General features: G+C 38.2%; 1 protein-coding gene across 1 annotated transcript in view; it reads right to left on the reverse strand.

The window, feature by feature from the left end:
• Positions 1–17,846, reverse strand: part of Agk (acylglycerol kinase) — a 69,211-nt gene that overhangs the window by 5,135 nt on the left and 46,230 nt on the right. Inside the window, exons 10-11 of the mRNA XM_077109919.1 lie at positions 8,184–8,263; positions 4,643–4,700 (exon numbers count right to left, since the gene is read on the reverse strand). Coding sequence (XP_076966034.1) covers positions 4,643–4,700; positions 8,184–8,263 — 138 coding nt within the window. The remainder of the gene's footprint in view (positions 1–4,642; positions 4,701–8,183; positions 8,264–17,846) is intronic.

The following is a 17,846-nucleotide window of genomic DNA, read 5'->3' on the forward strand; positions in this document are numbered from 1 at the left end:
ATGAACTCAGTGACTGCTGCCTTCACTGCTCTCCTTAACATACAGCAGGCAGGAGACCAAAATGGACTGCCAACCACTGTTCACAATTGCCCAACCGCCACCCCCACCCCCGCCCCCCAAAAAATCAGTATGAGTGAGCACAGAGTAGTCATCTCATAATAAACTTATCTTTGGTTTACAATTGGTAACACAAAAATGAGACTGATAAAAATCCAACTGCATCAAATACCTACTTCACATCTGGAATCATACTTCACAAAGAGGCCAGAACGGTTTATCCCAGTCTCACACTCTAAACCCAGCCCAGGTCTCTCATTTCTGCTTCAAAGCTCATTGTGCTCACTTAGGGCACACTCATCTACTCCCTGGCACCCCACATCAGCATCATCCTGAACTGCATTGATGCCTACAGGAATAATTAAAACCACACCTTAGCTTCTCAACCCTCTGATTCACCACTGCCACTATTTCCATAGCTCATCCTATCCCTGACAGTTACTCAGAACTATTCCATCTTAGACATCTAAAACCCTGATGGCCCACTCTGTAAACACATTCTGGAGTCTTCTAGTTGATTCTTTTGTTCCCAGTATGTCTGTTAGAGGGAATCACCTCCCTGTTCTCTGGTTTCAAAAGGGACAATTAGGAAACAGTAACAATCTTGGATTCCTTTTACTCCACTGCTTGCTTATTCTTCCCCAGTTCTTGACATGTGGGACCACCCCTGCCTCCTCCCTCTCTGACACTGGCTGTCCTTGAGACACATTCGCCTCTTCATGCAAACATAAGCCTACCCAGGTGGTCTCTGTCCAGGAGGGGCTGGCTGTTTCAGCTGGACAAATACAATCAGAAGTGTTAGGAAATCAGACTGTGACCACAAGTCTAGGCTGCATCTTGCAATCCTGCGGATATTTTCATCTCTATCTGCCTGCTTCTGCATATTTTCATAACTTGGCTCACATTTAGAAGAAGAAAAGGTCTCTGAGATCCTAATCACAAAGTTTTCAATCACATTGTTAATTCCTGTTCCTGATCTCTGCATGTTCTCTCAGTGTCAAATTAAGATTCTATTACTTTAAATCACCTTTTTCCCCATTACTCTTTGGCCCTCTTGTGACTTTATTCTTTGATAACATGGGCCCTAGAGAGCCCCAATTCTGGATCTTGCTGCTCCGTTCAGTATTCCTACATCAGGGCTCAGCACTATTAAAAAGAAAAAAACATACTCCTGTTGAGCACTGATAGACAAACACAATCCTAAAGGAGCATATTAATGCCACCACAAATTTTTATGGTGGCACTAATATGCTCAGGTCCTCAATGCCACTTGGTAACCCTAAATCTCCTCTCTTCCATCTTCAAAATCTTCCATGCCACCATCACCACCCACCTCATTTTTGGCAGATCACTCGTTTCAATGAGAACATTAGGTACATTTGTGAGAATGTCCTTAACTATCTATAAACTTGATTTCATCCAGACCTTCCATCTCAGTAAAAACTGCATTGCTTCCTTGCCCCAGGATAACTCTGGATCCTACACTCTTCTACCTGCTCCTGGATTTTTGTCAATGTAGTCATGCTTTCTCAATCTCCTTTGTCTTCACCTCTTCCTATTCTTTTCTTTTACCCCTGGGTATAAAAACAGGGATATTTCTCTTTAAGATGAAAGAAAGAAAGAGAGAGAGAAAGAGAGAAAGAAAGAAAGAAAGAAAGAAAGACTCCAGTTGTGGCTCAGTGGTAGAGCACTTGCCTCAAACACGTGGGGGCCCTGGGTTCGATCCTCACACCACATAAAAATTTAAAAATAAATAAATAAATAAATAAATAAATAAATAAATAAAGATATTGTGTCCATCTATAACTAGAAAACAAAATTGGAAAAAATTTAAAAAAAAAAAAAAAAAAAAAAAAAAACCACTCCACTGATCTACTTCTTACTTCTCTCCAGCTTTTACATTTTTTTTTTTTTAACTCCTCTTCAAAATCAAGTTTCTCTTTCTTCCCCCAAGCCAAGTTCTTGAAAGGGTAGAATACACTTACTGTGTCCACTTCCTTACCTCCCGCTCATTCCTTAGCTTTCCTTAATATACCACTACCCTGCCCCCACTGTAGAGGTCACCATGGCTGCCAAATCCTGAGGACACATTCCCATCTTGATCTAGACTCTTTGCTGTTGCTTCTTACAATTCTAGAAATTCCTCTCCTGTGGGCTTCTCTATTGGAACTCTCCTAGATTTCTTCTTAGCATTTCCTAGTCATCCTTTCCAGCTTTCTAAATGTTTAATCCCTCAAGGCTATTCCTGGCCATCTGTCAATGGTGACTTCACCAAACCCAGAGTTTTAACTCCACTCACGCACATATGACATCTAAATAGATTTCTTTAGACCAGACCACTCTGCTGAATTCCACCCAACTCACAACTGTATCTCCATTTCTCTGTTAAGTTCACACAAACAAAACTAAAAATTTCATCTTTCTTCACAAACTTGATCTTACTCTAGTATTATGAATATTAATGAAAAACTAAGTTACCAATCTCCAGTACCTTAAACCAAAAATCTATGGCAGTCCAGTGTTCTTCCAACTTTTGAGACCTTTAACCTCAAGAGCTCTCTGATCTGACCTGCACTGTCCACATTCATTGTTACTGCCTTAGTCTATACCTTATCACTGAATTACTGTAAGACTCTTTTCTCCAATGTCCTTCCTTTAGCCACCCATGTCTAATCTCTTGCCTGCACTGCTGCCAAACAATTTTTCCAAAATGCAGATTGCTCATTATGTGCCTGCCTCTGCTTAAGATTCAAAAACTCCCCAGTGCCTTAAGGATAAAGGTCAGATGGCACATCAAAGCCTGCCCCAACCTGTCCTCCGGCTTCCTCTCCTGACATCCTACGGCATAAACTGTAATTAATGACCATGGTCCATCTCTGTGACAAGGACTTCACGAGGCCCGTCTCTCTAACCAAAATGCTCTTTTTTAGTCCTACTTACAGTTAAAAATTTAGCATAAGTGTCACCTTCACTGAGAAGACTTTCTGACCCTTACTTAGATTTAGGAAGCTGCCCTCTCTGCTTCCATCTCATCCTTTCCTATTTCTCCCCTAGCACTCGCCAAAATGTAAATTTTCTTGTAATACTTCTCTCAAGCATATAAATACTTCTTGAAGTCAGAAAACCTCTTGTTTGGGCTCGGTATCCTAGGCTTATATCAATAATTGCTTACTGAATACACTGTGGAAACAGTACTCCACCCTTTCAACATACAGTCATGCTGTTTATTCCTAAATGTGCCCACTGCTCATCAGTGTGATTACTCTCTTGGATAATAATGCACTTTACAATCCAATCTGCCTCTGATATAGAAAGGCAAGTTAATTTTTAAAATCACTATTGTATTTCAGCAATATTAGTTTTAACATTTAAGTTTTAAATCCAAAAGGAATTTTTTAAAATTTTAATATTTATTTTTTAGTTTTTGGCAGACACAACATCTCTGTTTGTATGTGGTGCTGAGGATCAAACCCGGGCCGCACGGCATGCCAGATGAGCGGGCTACCACTTGAGCCACATCCCCAGCCCCCAACAGGAATTTTTTTCAGGTTAAGGGATTTATGTTTTTCAAATGTTTTGCAATGGACAAGTATTACTCTTATAATTAGGAAAAAAACTTGATAAATCTGAATATTAACATTGGAACCAATTTTCTCACTACCAATTTTCAGATTAGCCAACCAAACTGATTATACTACTTTGATTAGCATAAAAGCTGATCATAGTATTTAGTCCACAGATAAGGATGATTTTTCTATTAGCATTTCGGTAATATAAATTGCTGAGATTTTCTCTGTGCCAAGATTTTTACTGTGTTTTTATTTTTGTTTTTCTCTTCTGGAAATCTAACCAGGGCTTTACACATGCTAGGCAAGCACTCTACTAGTGAGCCAGACCCCTAGCCCTTAATAATTTTTAATGTATAGTATATATAGCAGCACTATCCAAAAGAACCTTCTCTGATGATGAAAATGTTCTAGGGCTGAGGTTGTGGCTCAGTGGTAGAGCAATTGCCTAGCATGTGTGAGGCCCTGAGTTGGATTCTCAGCGGCACATATAAATAAATAAAATAAAGGCCTATTGACAATTAAAAAAGAAATATTAAAATAAAAAAAAATTTTAAATGTTCTATATCTGTACTGTATACAGTAACCATTACCCATATTTGGCTAGTATAGTTTGAAACCTATTGACATTATACATAAGTATGGTTAGAGATATTACATTAGAAATTTTCAATTCATTGGAAGGTACTAATAGAGACACATATAAATAATTGAGATATATATCATTCTGTTCAAGGTTTGTCTGTTAAAAGTGAGTGAATAACAAAGGGAAGTAAAATATCAAAGAGAAATTAAATATGGTTTTGGTCATGGAAGAAATGAGTTTGTAGATGAGCAGTGGTTTCTTACAAAAACAAGAATGCCTTCTGTAATTGTATATAATCAAATGGACCATTTTAATGTTGGAGTATGCCACATGCATTTGTTACAAGGAATTAAAAAGAAGAACCCTCAAATGCACACATCACAAAAATGACAAAGTAATACAGGGCAGGTTCTACATTATAAATTGCATTTACCTGAAGAGTGCTGAAAAAGTGGGCTGCTTTGATTTTTAGAGGCCCAAGATACCAGTACCTGAGGAAGACCAAGATAAATGTGATTAGAATATTAAAAGATATAACAATATGATAGATAGCACTCATGATAAATGATATGTTAGAATGACACTGCTATTATGATTTGCTGCTCTGGAGGCTTTGTGGCTTAACATAAGCATACTACAGTACATTTTAATCTGTATTTCAATGCCATGGCCAACTGTATGTAATTAGACAATATAAAGATGTTTGCAATTTACAAGAGAGAAATAACCAGAATTTGGAGTCCTTAAATTCAAAAGTATCATTATAATACAGATTTTCAAACACAGAATGCAGTTGAGAACACAGTCAAAAGAGCCGCAAAGATAGGATGCTGAAGCCACACTGAGATGATGCAGATGCTGCACAGCCTTATGTGTTGTAGGACACACAATGGGATCCTGTACCCCATGTCTTCTCACACACACCAACACACCAACAATAAAAATTTGTAAACCAGCATACTTTCACATTACTTGCGTTATGCAGTTTTAGTGGCAAATGTTAAATCAAAGTGAAGAGGACCCACTGAGTACTGCTAGACACATAAAAGTTACTGAAGAAAGGAAGATGCCTAGTTGGAATTAGAAAGTAGATTCCTCTTACGTAGAGAAAAAGGAACACTTAAACTGTTGGTGGGATTATAAATGAGTATAACCAGTATGGAAATCAGTATGGAGGTTCCTCAAAAGACTAGGCATGATATGATCCAGCCTTACCACTTCTTGGTATTTATTCTAAAGAATTAAAGTCCTCAGGCTATAGTGTTGGATGCATATCCAATGTTTATAGCAGCACAATTCACAATAGCCAAACTATGAAACTAACCTGGGTATCCATCAACTGATGAATGGATAAAGAAAATATGGTATATACATTAGAGTTTTATTCAGCCATAAAGAAAATGAAATTATGGCATTTTCAGGAAAATGGAAAGAACTTGAGACATTATGTTAAGTGAAATAAGCCCAACTCAGAATGTCCAGGGTCATATGTTTTCTCACATATGTGGAAGCTAGAGAGGAAAAAGGAACAGAAAGGTGGTGGGGTTAGTGGTGGGGGTCCTCTTATGAAAATCAAAGAGAGATCAGTAGAATAAAGGAAAGGGACCAGGAGTTGGGAGGAAAGAGGAAATACTAGGGAGTGATACTGGCCAAAATTATACTGCCATCTTGAGTGTAAGTACAAATATGTAACAACAACCCCCGTCACTATGTACAACTATAATGCACCGATAAAAAATGTGGGGGGAAAAGTAGATTCCTTTCTTGAAATTTATCTGTGTTATCAACCATCCTACCTTCATTGCTCCCTACTGATTCTGATCCATAGATACTCATTTAGCTCTCACCATGTCTATGGAGGCAAAAAAACATAGAGTATAAAATTCCCATCTTTGGGAGTTTATGATTAGAGAAAATAAATCCCAAAATAATAGAAAATAATACATGAATATAGGTCATGGTTTAAACTGTTCACTATTTATCATTGGTAAGGGGAGTCAAGAAAGGACAAAAATCATTAAAGGCCTAAAACCACTGGAACAGCCACACTTTTGAAATGAATGACACAAGAATAAAGTAAGGGCACAGAGCTTAGAATGTAGGTGGGCCTGAGTCGGGTTTAGATACACAAAAGAGGGAAGGAAGTCATTTTAGGCAAGAGGAGGAACAAAGATATGGAAAATAGTGAGAGTAACAGAAGAAGAAGGAAAGCTTAAAAATAAAGATATATAAATACATAACTACGGGCCAATGACACAGTAAGCAGAGCCTGGAATAGCAGAATGTGTACAGACTGGCTCCAACAGGCAATGTGGAGCACTCTAAATCATTATTTAGGTTAATACTGTGAGGCGACTAACAAGGGCCTTGGTCATCTGATTTTTTTTTCCAGCTTATTTTATACTTTGATTTTTTTCCCAGTTAGCCAAGTAAAAAACATCCTGACTCAGGCAGTTTATTTCTAAATTGTCAGCAGTTCCCTCACCTCTACCAATAGCAAATTTTAATACCAGGCTTGTAGTCTTCCTATGGCCAGCTAGGGAGTGATTTCTTGTGTCCCTTCTGTTTTTCCTTTCACACAAAAAGCAACTCAGTGGCCAGTTCTAGCCATGGTATAATATAACCACCACCAAATTTTAAAATTCACTGTTTGCAAACTTGTCAAAATATAGGACAAGTATGTGAGATATTCCTAAGAGGCCTGACCTGTGCTTGTATCTAATTGTTGATCAACACATTTTGGAAAGCAATTTGTTCTCACCAGCCTGTTTTAGGGAGAGCTAAGCAATTCTTCTTGGTGAGCTGTGGGAATATGAGACTGCAGATCAAACACAAGGTAATTTGTGGCATCGACATAATCATGGTATACTTGCAAATAAGAAGATGTGAAATATTTAAGACTGCAGTGTGCAATATAACATGGTAATATCTGTCTTTTGACATTTCACAGTCAGAAATTTCATTAGCAAGAATAATAAAGTGAAACAAGTGAGAGAAATTTCTGTAAAGAAAGTGTGGCAGACTTGCCTGCCAAGTACAGGAAGGGTTTCTTTTTTTAGTTGTCAATGGACCTTTATTTTATTTATTTTTTTACATGCAGTGCTGAGAATCAAACCCAGCATCTCACACATGGTAGGCAAGTGCTCTACCACTGAGCTATGACCCCAGCCCCAAGAAGGGTTTCTTGATGTGAGAGCTGGGTATGAGATCAACCACAATCAGCTAAACCACACTGAAATCTGAAGTTCTGGGCCTTAAGAAAAAGACAAAAACACCATCTGCCAGGAATGAGGTACACCTCACAGAGCACCTCCCTCAGTCCTACGGTGGAAGCCCTAGCCTCCTCTATCTCGCCTCATCAAATGGAACACAACATGCACTCTTTTCCAGCCAAGAGTTTCATTTCATACAATGGATTCTCCAAAAATAAGTCTATTGCAATGAAAGCCAGCAATGGCCCTCTGATCAGCAACTCTACAGCCTGTTCACCCACATCACATCACAATCAGGTGTCCACCTTTCACCCTTCTCTAAGAGAGGTAGCCAGTGGTCTCTTAATCTGTGAGGCCTTTAAAAAACAAACAAACAAAAAACACCTCTCAGGAAAGGTACCCCAACCAGGATTGTAAAAGCTCCATTAAACTGAGGCCATGCAATGCCTTCAGCTCAGAACCCAGCTGAACATACTGCAGTATGGCAGGCATTCAGCTTCCCTTCCTTCTAGCTTGAGCCTAAATGTCCACTCAAATACTGTGACTAAAATTAGAGATGGAGCACTCTGCTCTTCAGCTCCCAACAAGCTACTGTTGAGCAAACAGGATGCAAACCTCTGCCTCAGTGTTCCTACCTCATTAATTATACCCAGTCCAACCTCCAGGCCCACCTGATTTATTCCCAGACCACTGTATATTAATACCTCAAAGGCAAGGACAGAAGATGATTTTTTAAAAACTATCAATGTAACAATCCTTTACTTGCTAACTTTGACGCCAGCATCTCTGAAGGATCCCCATCGTAGGCCAGTCATTGCAAACACAGGTTGTTCCTTTTCACCCTGGAAATTAAATATACTTCATTTAGTTTCACAAATAAAATAGCTCAGAACTCTCTATGTGTAAGGACCCAGCAAGTGTTCATGCTGTCCAACAACCCAGATTCTAAAAAGTATGTTCAAACATTAAAGAAATTAACCCTCTTAGCGTAGGGAAAGAGAACTTGAATAATCCATACTGTAAAGTGAAAGTAATTTTTATATATTAGGTCTCATAAATCTGTCATCAAGGAAACATATTATCATATTCCCAGATTGTAAATTAAGGAACTATGCTAGTTCTTGAGCAAGTCACTAATCAGTTCAGCCAGAATTCCTTCTCCCTCAAAAACTTGTCAAAGGCAAAGATAACTTAAGCCTGCATTCTCTTTAAAGGACCAAGAACTCTTAAGATATAATTCTGATGTTCTAGGATATATCACCTGAATATTGGAAAACACAAATATATGTCAAGTCAGAGTAAAAAGTGATTCAGATTTAATATTGTATAGCCAAATCTCACATATTAAAATTATTAAGTTTCTAACAAATTGGTGTATTAAGCAATAATAAGACAAATCATCCAACAAACAATAACCCTAAGAATTTAATACTTCAAAATGAACCTTCCTTAAAGTATATATAATATATATACACCAAGATTCTGGATAGAATTATTTATTTATGTATTCAAAATCATAGCTAAATCCCAAGAGCTGAAAACTAACAGCCACCCTCAATTCTAAAGAGAGCTGACAAATGCCAGACACAACAGAAAGTTTGCTAAAAGGCAATAGAACCAGTTATGTCATTGATAAATCATTGCTTTGAACTATGTGAAACTCTAGACAATGAAACACTGCTTTGGGGAACCCCATGATACAAGGGTGCCAAGAGGATGCACATCTGCAAAGCAATTACTATTGATGGGGGAAAGTTCTGTATTTGCCATAGAACTCACTAGTTCTAAAAGCCTTGATTTCTAAATCCCAGCCTGCCCAGAGATAAAGGAGGTTGGCATAACCTGCTAAGTCCCAAATAACTTGTTTTTTCCATCTTCCTCCTGTTTTCCTGAAGAAGTTCTTCCCACTGAAACCCTCTGGTGCACCTGCCCACATAAATAGCTGCTCAGACTCCATTTTGTTGTCAAATCCTGTCTCCATCAGAGCTGGTCTCACTATGCCCCGCTTTCAATTAATATCAGGAGGTGTAGCGATACCAGATTTCAAACTGTACTACAAAGCAATAGTAACAAAAACAGCATGGTACTGGTACCAAAACAGGCGGGTGGACCAATGGTATAGAATAGAGGACACAGAAACCAATCCACAAAATTACAACTATCTTATATTCGATAAAGGGGCTAAAAGCATGCAATGGAGGAAGGATAGCATCTTCAACAAATGGTGCTGGGAAAACTGGAAATCCATATGCAATAAAATGAAACTGAATCCCCTCCTCTCGCCATGCACAAAAGTTAACTCAAAATGGATCAAGGACCTTGATATCAAATCAGAGACTATGCGTCTGATAGATGAAAAGGTTGGCTCCGATCTACATATTGTGGGGTCGGGCTCCAAATTCCTTAATAGGACACCCATAGCACAAGAGTTAAAAACAAGAATCAACAAATGGGACTTACTTAAACTAAAAAGTTTTTTCTCAGCAAGAGAAACAATAAGAGAGGTAAATAGGGAGCCTACATCATGGGAACAAATTTTTACTCCTCACACTTCAGATAGAGCCCTAATATCCAGAGTATACAAAGAACTCAAAAAATTAAACAATAAGAAAACAAATAACCCAATCAACAAATGGGCCAAAGACCTGAACAGACACTTCTCAGAGGAGGACATACAATCAATCACCAAGTACATGAAAAAATGCTCACCATCTCTAGCAGTCAGAGAAATGCAAATCAAAACCACCCTAAGATACCATCTCACTCCAGTAAGATTGGCAGCCATTATGAAGTCGAACAATAACAAGTGCTGGCGAGGATGTGGGGAAAAGGGTACTCTTGTACATTGCTGGTGGGACTGCAAAATGGTGAGGCCAATATGGAAAGCAGTATGGAGATTCCTGGGAAAGCTGGGAATGGAACCACCATTTGACCCAGCTATTGCCCTTCTCGGACTATTCCCTGAAGACCTCAAAAGAGCGTACTACAGGGATACTGCCACATCGATGTTCATAGCAGCACAATTCACAATAGCTAGACTGTGGAACCAACCCCGATGCCCCTCAATAGATGAATGGATAAAAAAAATGTGGCATTTATACACAATGGAGTACTACGCAGCACTAAGAAATGACAAAATCATGGAATTTGCAGGGAAATGGATGGCACTAGAGCAGATTATGCTAAGTGAAGCTAGCCAATCCCTAAAAAACAAATGCCAAATGTCTTCTTTGATATAATGAGAGCAACCAAGAACAGAGCAGGGAGGAAGAGCAGGAGGAAAAGATTAACATTAAGCAGAGTCATGAAGTGGGAGGGAAAGGGAGAGAAAAGGGAAATTGCTTGGAAATGAAAGGAGACCCTCATTGTTATGCAAAATTACATATAAGAGTTTGTGAGGGGAATGGGAAAAAAATAAGAAGAGAAATGAATTACAGTAGATGGGGTAGAGAGAGAAGATGGGAGGGGAGGGGAGGGGGGATAGTAGAGGATAGGAAAGGTAGCAGAATACAACAGTTACTATTATGGTATTATGTAAAAATGTGGATGTGTAACCGATGTGATTCTGAAATCTTTGTAATGTTTTGAATAAAAAAAAAATAAATATTTAAAATGTTAAAAAAAAATTAATTTTTATTTTATTTCTATAATTTCTGGTTAATTTTTCTCAGCTGATTCATACCTCTATGCAGTATAATAATCCCTTGCTGTGTGGATGGGATCATCCACACAGTCAGGATGACAATGCTTTTGGATATAATAAGTAATGCTTTTACCAAAAGCAAGACAGTAGGGTGTCCCCCATACATCACCCCACTACACTAGCATGTGAAAGATTATGACCTGAGTGACCTTAGGACTGGAAGTTGCTGGCTTGGAAAAAACATGCTACCTCTTCTCTCAGAAGAGGAGGGCTCTCCCAACCCTGCTGTCAGTCCCACTCCCACCACACCAAAATCAAGCAAGGAATTTCTTGGCAAATCACACATAAGTAGGAGAAGCTACAAGAAAGAGACACCAGCTTCTCATCCCTGCTAGTGCAGTAAAGAGACTAGCTTTTCTGCTCTGTATCTGCTCACACACAGGAAATGGGAACTAGAAGCAGAGATGGCATAGAAAATGGGTGAGAGTGGGGCAACTTGTTGACTGACAGACAAAGGACACACTGGTTTCCCAGGTGCTAAGTGGATACAATAGACGACAGCACGACTGAGTTGTTTTGATAGTACCTCATCTAAGAGTCTGGCACAATGGCCACAGTACCCCAGAAGTGAGAGGCTATGGAAGGTACTATGCCCAGGAGTTAAGGGAGGGAGCTGAAAGAGAAGGAGCTAGAACAGATCTCCAACATCAGAAAATGACGTCAAAGGAGCCATCCCAAGGAATTCACATGTGAACCCACAAGAGGGTTCGTACTAGGGCCTCAGTCACCAAGAGAGATCTATAACACCATCTGCTAAGTAAAAAGATCTTTCTCTAACCTTTTCCACATATCAACAGTATAGGGGCTAGAAACAGTAGAAAAGGGGAGAGTAAAATAGAAGTGCAGATATTCCAAGGAGGAGTGATTACCAATCAATATGAGGAGGTGGGGGAAGCTTCTGTCCATACAGTGACATCTGCACAAACCTGAAGTATACAACCAATACAGATAAGGCCAGAAAGATGATAGGGACAAGACTGTGGCCTTGAAGGCCTTTGGCTTTTATTCAAAGATGGGACCCTACCAAAGGGCTTTGGGCAGAGTGAGGTACCCTAACTTGTCACTGCATCCTAACTGTTGAAAAAATATCACAAAGAGGTAAGGACAGAGGGAGAACAGTACAGAACGGTGAAATAATCTAGACAAGATGAAGGTGCCCAGGGCTGAGGTAGAAAAAGATGAAATGCTATATTCTGAAAATCTTTTGAAGATAGAGCCAAGGTGATTTCTTGCCTGCCTGTTTATGGAGAGTCAGGATGACAATGTTTTTGGATATAATAAGTAATGCTTTTACCAAAGCATAAGCAATCATGTGAAGTCCACATGATTTCATAGAAATGTTGCATACTGATCACTGGATATTTATAAAATAGAATAGCAACTTAACACAAGTATTTTGAAGTAAGAATCCTCAATAATTCATAGGTGCTATAAGGCATGCCACTTAACCCTTGAATATTGGCTTCTATCTGTGAAAACAGAGTTCTCTTTTGCTTGATATTCAAACTTATCTACAGGCGATCTACTAAGAGTATATAAAGGGTTATCACCACTGTAGACTCACCTCCTAAAACAATGAGTGGCACAAACCAGTAAATAAAATTTATTTTAAAATAAAAATTATGTGAAATTGTTGTTAATCATAAAATTAAGTGACAGACTAACCTTATAAAGCATTTATGTGAATCAAAAACCTTTCTCACTATAATTCTGCAAAGTCATTCTCAAATATCTTAAGATGCATCTTCATGCATTCGTCAGCAATAAAAAGAGAATAAAATCATGGCATTTACAGGTAAATGGATGGAGTTGGAGAATATAATGCCAAGTGAAATTAGCCAATCCCAAAAAACCAAATGCTAAATGTTTTCTGTGATATAAGGAGGCTGATTCATGGGGGGCGGGGTGGGTGGGAGGGGAAGCATGATAAGATTAGATAAACTCTAGATAGGTCAAGGGGAAAAGGGGAAGGGAGGGGGCATGGGGGTAGAAATGAGGGTGGAATGAAATGGACATCATTACCCTAAGTACATGTATAAAGACATGAATGGTGTGAATATACTTTGTATACAACCAGAAATATGGAAAATTGTGCTTTATATGTGTAATATGAAATGTAATGCATTTTACTGTCATACATAACAAATTAGAATAAAATTTTTTTAAAAAAAGATACATTCATTCATTTAAACAATAAATATTTACTGAGCACCCCACTCTAGGCCTTGTGACAAGGATGAAGGAGCTCAAAGTATAGCAGAGGCTATTTAGACTCAAATACAAACAAAAGGCACATCTATAGCCAGTTCAAATAACAGATATGCAGAACATTATGACAGCACAAAGCATGTGCAGCTGTATAATGTGTTGGAGAGCAAAAGAGGAGAAGAGTCAGGGAGAACAACACACATTTTAAAACAAAACACAAATTTATATATTTTTTATTAACTTTTTTTGGAGGGTATAGATACCAGGGATTAAGCACAGGGGCACTTAACACTGAGCCACATCCCCAGCCCTTTCTTTTTTGAGCAAGAGGAGTAATGGAGATCGAATCCAGGGATGCTTAATCACTAAGCCCCATCCTACTCTTTTTTATTCTTTATTTTGAGGCAGGGTCTCACTAAGCTGCTCATGGCCTCACTAAGTTGCTAAGGCTGGTTTTGAACTTGCGATCATCCTGCCTCCACCTTCCTAGCTGCTAGGATTATAGGAAGCACCATCACACCTGGCTGTTAACATTATTTTTAATTGACAAATTCCAGTTGTACACATTAATAGGGTACAATGTGATGATTTTATATATGTATACAAAGTAAGATGATTGAATCAAGCTAATTAACGTATCCATCACCTCACTTATCTTTTTTGATGAGACACTTGAAGGTTCTTAGTTTGAAACATATAATACATTATTATTGATTCTTGCCACCCTGTTTAATTAGATCTCAAAACTTATTCCTCCTACCTGCAACTTTGTAATCTTATCAGTAACATTTTTAAAATAAGGGACCTAGATTAGGAGAGGTTGGGAGAGGACTAGAGAGAAAGAAGAAAAGGAGAGGAGAAAGCACTCTAGCCCAGAAGAGAGAAACAACCCTGTGTGTTTGCTGTGTCCTCAGCATTTCCCCATGGGATTCTTAAGATAAAAACAAGTGTCCCCAACGACTATGATGGTGATGACAAGATTCCATGGTGAGACAGAATGGGAAACACGAAACCTATTTGGTTTGAAAAAAACTGTGTAGTGCAGCTCTTTTCAGGGTCTTTAGTATGGTATTGTACATCATAAATTTCTAAAAGGAGAAATATAACATGCAGTTTTCCTGAGTTGTTAATTGTCAACCCTTCTCTAGGAGGACTTGGGAATTCCATTCTAAGGTATGTGGTGTAGGTAAGACATGGTAAGGCAAGTTCTCAAGACTTGCAGATTGGTGCCCCAACATGTTTCCTCCTCCTTCATCTGGGAGAAAGAGTCTTAGGAATATTCTGTTAGGACAACAGAAAAGTCTTGTAATCTCAAGTTTCCACTGATATGGGGTGCTATGTCCTAGCAAGAGGTGGGATGATTCTGGCCAACAAAATGGGCAGCCAGGAATGTTCAAACAGATGTAGAGATGCCCAACCAAGAACTGAATGGGCATAGAGCGGTCAAGGTTCAGAAGTATCTGAAGGTCCGTAAAGGAGATAAGCCCCTGTGGAGCTTGTGCTGGACATGAACAATGTCAAAATAAGCATAAGTATGGTCACAACGACAGAGAAGAGGCCAAGGCCAAGAGACAAGGTATCACTATATCTTAGCCCATTGAAGGTCTGGGCAGGCAGGCAGATCATGAGATGGACAGATCAGAAAAAAAAAAAAAAAAAAAAAGCACACAGCCAGGTCCACACAGCAAAGGAGATGTGTTGCCCCAATTCACAGACACCCTGAAAGAGCAAATCCCTGAGAAAGCAGGGATTTGAGGGAGAAAATAGTTCAAAGAGCGGATTGGAATATTGGCTTAAGGAACAATGAAAAGAAAACAATTCCTATCAATTATTTACCTGCCTAACCTAGGAAGTTTAGGGACTCTAGATGAAGACATAGATGGAGGGACCCCTGAAGAACCTCTAAGCATCTTAGGAAAATGCTCAGAGCCCGGGTCTAAGAAGAAGGAGTCCAAGTAACTAACCAGGAAGGATACAGAGGATAAGGGAAATGTTCCAGCCCCCCACCATCTCCCCTATCTGCTTCTGTGGTCTAAAAATTGAAAAATCAAAAAGATTAGAAAAAATTCCATAGATCTTTCTAGTAGTTTCTTTAGAGTTAAGTATTCAAGATGTTTCTATTAGAAAAAAACTGCTCTTTAAAAATCATGGTATATTGCCAGGTGATAAAGTAGAAAAAGCAACAGACCATGAGTCAGAAAACAGTCTAGCTCTGTCTCCAACATAGTCACATAACCAATGACTGTCAAATGAAGATGCTGATACACATCTTGACTCAGTCAGAGGTTCAAATGAGATATGAACACATGGTGAACATTGAAAAAGCTAAATGCAAGACATCATTATAACTTCCAATGACTGCTACTTTTATCTTTGGAGAATCTGCCGTTAAATGTTTATTGGAGCTTGAGTTGATCTCTAAAAGAAGAATTTGTTGTCAGGCTTCATCTATAATGCTTATGGTTTCAGACTATGCCTTAATGCTTTTCTCCATAAATAAGGAGAAAAGGGGAAATGAATTAAACTGAGTTGAGTTCCTCAGAAACCAGAGGAGAAGCTGTTTTCCAAGAACTGAAGTTTTCTGCTTCCTGGGCTGCATCATCAATATACGGAACCTGTGGTATTTGGACCTTGGTTTCATCAATTCACAAAATCAGTACATTGAAGGAAAGAGAGAGAGAGATGAGACATTTAAATAAAGCACATCAACAATTTCCAATTAAATTCTAATTACTATAAAATGCACTTCTAACACTTATATAACCAAAAGTAAATCACTCAGTTATTAAGAAATCTACCCTGATATATCCTGTTATTAAGAGAGAATCTTTTAGCAATAACAATGTTTTAAAATACTATCTTCTAGATAACAATCTAGTACTTTACCTAGGCTAGAATTTCTTTAAGCAAAGGTTTTATATTTTGTGAGAACATCCTAACTTTATTATATGCTGAAAGATCAACTACAATATTTAAATCACTTCTCTTATGACCAATGAGGCCATGCTAGAGCCTGGCTATCTCTGCATGAAGAAAGGAAAACACAAGGCAAATCTTAAAAGCTCATGTTTACCAGTTATAAATGCACACTGCAAACTCTACCCAGGGTGACCTTTTATCTGAAATGTTTTGGATCAGAAACATTTCCAATTTTGGAGTTTTTAGGATTTGGGAATATTTTCACAAAGATCACCAGTTGAGCATCCTGAATCTGGAAAGTTCTAAATTTCATATTTGAATCTGAATCAGAATCAAATCTGACTGAATTTTTGATTCAGACAAATCTGAAATTTGGAGCTTTCCAGATTTGGGATGCTCAATCAGTGTTACTAATAGAGACTTTTAGGGCTTGAACTTTGAAATTATGACCCTTTAGCAAATATCAAAAAGCATATGAAATATAAAAATGTTCATTCTGAAAGTAGCTGGTACTTTTTTTATGCCCCCCCGCCAGCCCCGGTACCAAGGATTGAACTCAGGGGTGCTTAACCACTTAGCCACATCTCAAGTCCTTTTTATTTTTATTTTGAGACAGGATCTCACTAATTTGCTTAGGGCCTCACTATATTGCGAGGCTCGCTTTGAACTGTGATAGTACTGCCTCAGCCTCCCCAGCCACTGGGATTACAGGATTGTTCCACCATGCCTGGCAGAAGTTGGTATATTTTAAGGCCAAATCTGAGTAAAGAGTACAAGAAACTTACAATTTATAGGATGATTTAATAGCACAGATTTGCCTTCTTAGGAATTTGTCCTTTTTTTTTTTTAAGTTGTTGATGGATCTTTATTTTATTCATTTGTTTAAATGTGGTGGTAAGAATTGAACCCAGTGCCTCACACATGCTAGGCAAGCACTCTACCACTGAGCCACAACTCCAGCCCATGAATTTTGACTAGGAGAAAACAAATTAGATGAAGAAAGAACAGTAACTTAACTACTATCCAAGTAAGAATATATGTTTTCTAGGAATTAAATTCTTTTTAAAGAGAGAATCCTGATCAAGAATCAGAAATGGGTATTGAACATTTTTCCCAAAACATTTTATTTTGGAAAAATGTCAACCAAAAAATCTAAGTAGTACAATGAATACCATTTATACCTCTCACCTAAATTCATCATTACCCATGTCTCTCCACTGTATTAGCCTTATCTCTCTATGTGTATGTTCCATAGTATTACTTAATTTGCAAATAAGTTAAGGAATTCACAAATATTTCAGCATGCCTCTCCTAAGAACAAAGATATACACAGACATTGCACCAATGTCACTTTCTAGAAATCTAACACTGATATATAATATCTAATATAGACTTCATATTAAAATATCTCTCTAATTGTTCTAACAGTGTCTATCAGGATTGCCACTGATTTTCATTTATCTGATCTAGGATCTTATACTGGATTTAGTTTTACTTCTTTAGTTTCCCTTAATCTTGAAGAGACTACCTTCTTTTGGATTTCATGACATTGACATTTTTGGAAGAGGCCAGTCCAGAATTTGTATTTGTCTGAT

Source organism: Callospermophilus lateralis, chromosome 1, assembly GCF_048772815.1.
Source record: "Callospermophilus lateralis isolate mCalLat2 chromosome 1, mCalLat2.hap1, whole genome shotgun sequence".
In the NCBI taxonomy this organism is placed as follows: Eukaryota; Metazoa; Chordata; class Mammalia; order Rodentia; family Sciuridae; genus Callospermophilus; species Callospermophilus lateralis.